Raw genomic sequence first — 2192 nt, forward strand, 5'->3', positions numbered from 1 at the left:
AAACTTGTTGTGTTTCACTTCTTGAAAAAGTTCATCATATTATCAAAACTGAATTGACCTGACAAGTCACAATAAACCTTTCATTTCATCATCAGTAAGGTGCTCTTGACCGGTCTCGTTAAAAAAAAACCAGAGTCCGCCCAGTCCGAGACCGAGACAAGACCAAGAACCTCAAAAAATGTCAGACCAAGACCGATCTCGAGTACTACAACACTATATACAACGCCGGCCAAAAACCCTTTTAACTCTCGAGGTTTAGACTGACCGATGGGCTTCCGTCCACAGTGTTTGCATGCTGGGAAACAGAACCATCAGCGGCCATGAAATCGATGACAACCACTGTGGGAAAACAATCCTGGTGCAAAACCAAGAGCTACCGGAGAGAGTGGACGACAACTTCACAATTATTAACGGTAGGAGTGTATCTTAGTCACTCTAGCCGTCTCTGTTACGCGCAGAGTTTTTTTTATTTGACTTGCTTGTACTGTATTCCTTTCACTAGAAAACAGCACCATGGCCCCGACCTTTGACCCCAGCTCTGTTCAGGTGGAGAAGACCACATATCTTTGGAAGCGCTTTTGCCAGGGCACTGAACTCAACGCCTCCTGTGATGAATACTTCAACTCCAACAATTTTTCTAACATTGAAGGGATCCCCGGTCTGGCCAGTGGGATCATTTCAGGTAGACGGTTAAAAGTAGCCAAATATTTGCTTTCATGTTCTCGTATTTTCCTTTTCTGTGCCTGATTATCGGATGATGAATATTACCTTCATTGAAAGTTAAAAAATTACCTTATTTGTTAGCACTAAATCAGTAAATTAGTCTGCTTTCTTCGTCCGTTTTGGAGTACGTCCGGGAATCAAACACTTGTGAACTCGCCACATAAAAGACTACAGAATAATACATTTGTAACATCACTAACAAGCACGTGTTGAATCTCCTCGTAGAGAACCTGTGGAGCGCCTACCTCAGCAAAGGGGATGTGGTGGAGAAAGGCTCCCTGCACTCCTCTCTTGTCTCACATCCAGCATCCACTCATCAGCCTTATGTGTTCGCTGACATCACCACCTCCTTCACACTGTTGGTGGGCATCTTCTTCCCCTCTGTCACAGGTACAGACTGTGTTTATTCGATTTATTTGCCTTTGCGCGAATGCTTTCGGGATCCAGTTCATCATATCTTTGCCACTGTCAAACATCTTGGATTTCTTTTTACTCTCTTGCATGATTTGAATAATATTTTCACACCTATTTTGCTCAGCAGAACATCTGAACACTTATTAAATTACATTTTATTGAATAAATCTAAATGATTTTCCTCTTTTCCTCAGGAATCATGGCGGGTTCGAACCGGTCGGGGGATCTGAAAGACGCGCAACGATCCATCCCCATTGGAACCATTCTCGCCATCCTCACCACCTCCATTGTCTGTATCCTCTTTAACGATATATTATGATTCAACTTCCAGGCACTTAAAGCACCATTCACACATTTATATCCCCAATGGGTTCACAATCACAACACAGTTTTACAGGAAATGTGTGTTCTTGCAAAGTGCTGCTGCTGCTGCTGTGGAGTTACACTTTATAGTCTTTGTAGGTGTCGTTTTATGACTGTCTGTTAAGCTAAATTGATAGCTCATTTTATGATACTATTATCTCTAAAAGGCACTCAGACGTCCAATCATATCAAATCAAATGTTTCCTGAGTGTTTTCCTGAGTGCTGTCCATCCAGACCTGAGCAGCGTTGTTCTGTTTGGAGCCTGCATCGACGGGGTGGTCCTCAGAGACAAGTTAGTACTTCTGCTCTTGTATCTGACCGTACACATCTGCGTTACGTGTCAGAAAAAGAGCGTAGTTGTAATATTTTTTGTTATTTTCCAGTGCTATGGAAGCTGTAAATAGTTGTTTGTGCCTCCTGCAGGTTTGGAGACTCTGTTAAAGGGAATCTGGTGGTGGGTACTCTGGCGTGGCCCTCTCCCTGGGTCATTGTGATCGGCTCTTTCTTCTCAACGTGTGGCGCAGGCCTCCAGTCGCTGACCGGCGCTCCCCGACTCCTGCAGGCCATCGCCAAGGACAACATCATCCCCTTCCTCCGGGTTAGAGCTGCAAATATTTATTTTAATCCCAGGGTCCAAAAGTTGACATAATAATTGTTACACAGCTGTTTTTAACTACAGGGTGTCCGCGGG

The 2192-nt window shown here is 43.9% G+C and overlaps 1 protein-coding gene across 1 annotated transcript in view; it reads left to right on the forward strand.

Moving 5' to 3' along the window:
- LOC118337841 (solute carrier family 12 member 6) overlaps positions 1 to 2099 on the forward strand; it is a gene marked incomplete at both ends in the record, with an annotated part of 8462 nt that extends 6363 nt beyond the window's left edge. The window contains 6 exon segments of the mRNA XM_035674958.1: positions 286 to 413; positions 503 to 682; positions 949 to 1113; positions 1332 to 1430; positions 1736 to 1793; positions 1925 to 2099. Coding sequence (XP_035530851.1) covers positions 286 to 413; positions 503 to 682; positions 949 to 1113; positions 1332 to 1430; positions 1736 to 1793; positions 1925 to 2099 — 805 coding nt within the window.
- Between the last annotated feature and the right edge of the window lie 93 nt (positions 2100 to 2192).

This window comes from Morone saxatilis, unplaced genomic scaffold (genome assembly GCF_004916995.1).
Source record: "Morone saxatilis isolate NCDOM2014 unplaced genomic scaffold, NCSU_SB_2.0 Contig4, whole genome shotgun sequence".
In the NCBI taxonomy this organism is placed as follows: Eukaryota; Metazoa; Chordata; class Actinopteri; family Moronidae; genus Morone; species Morone saxatilis.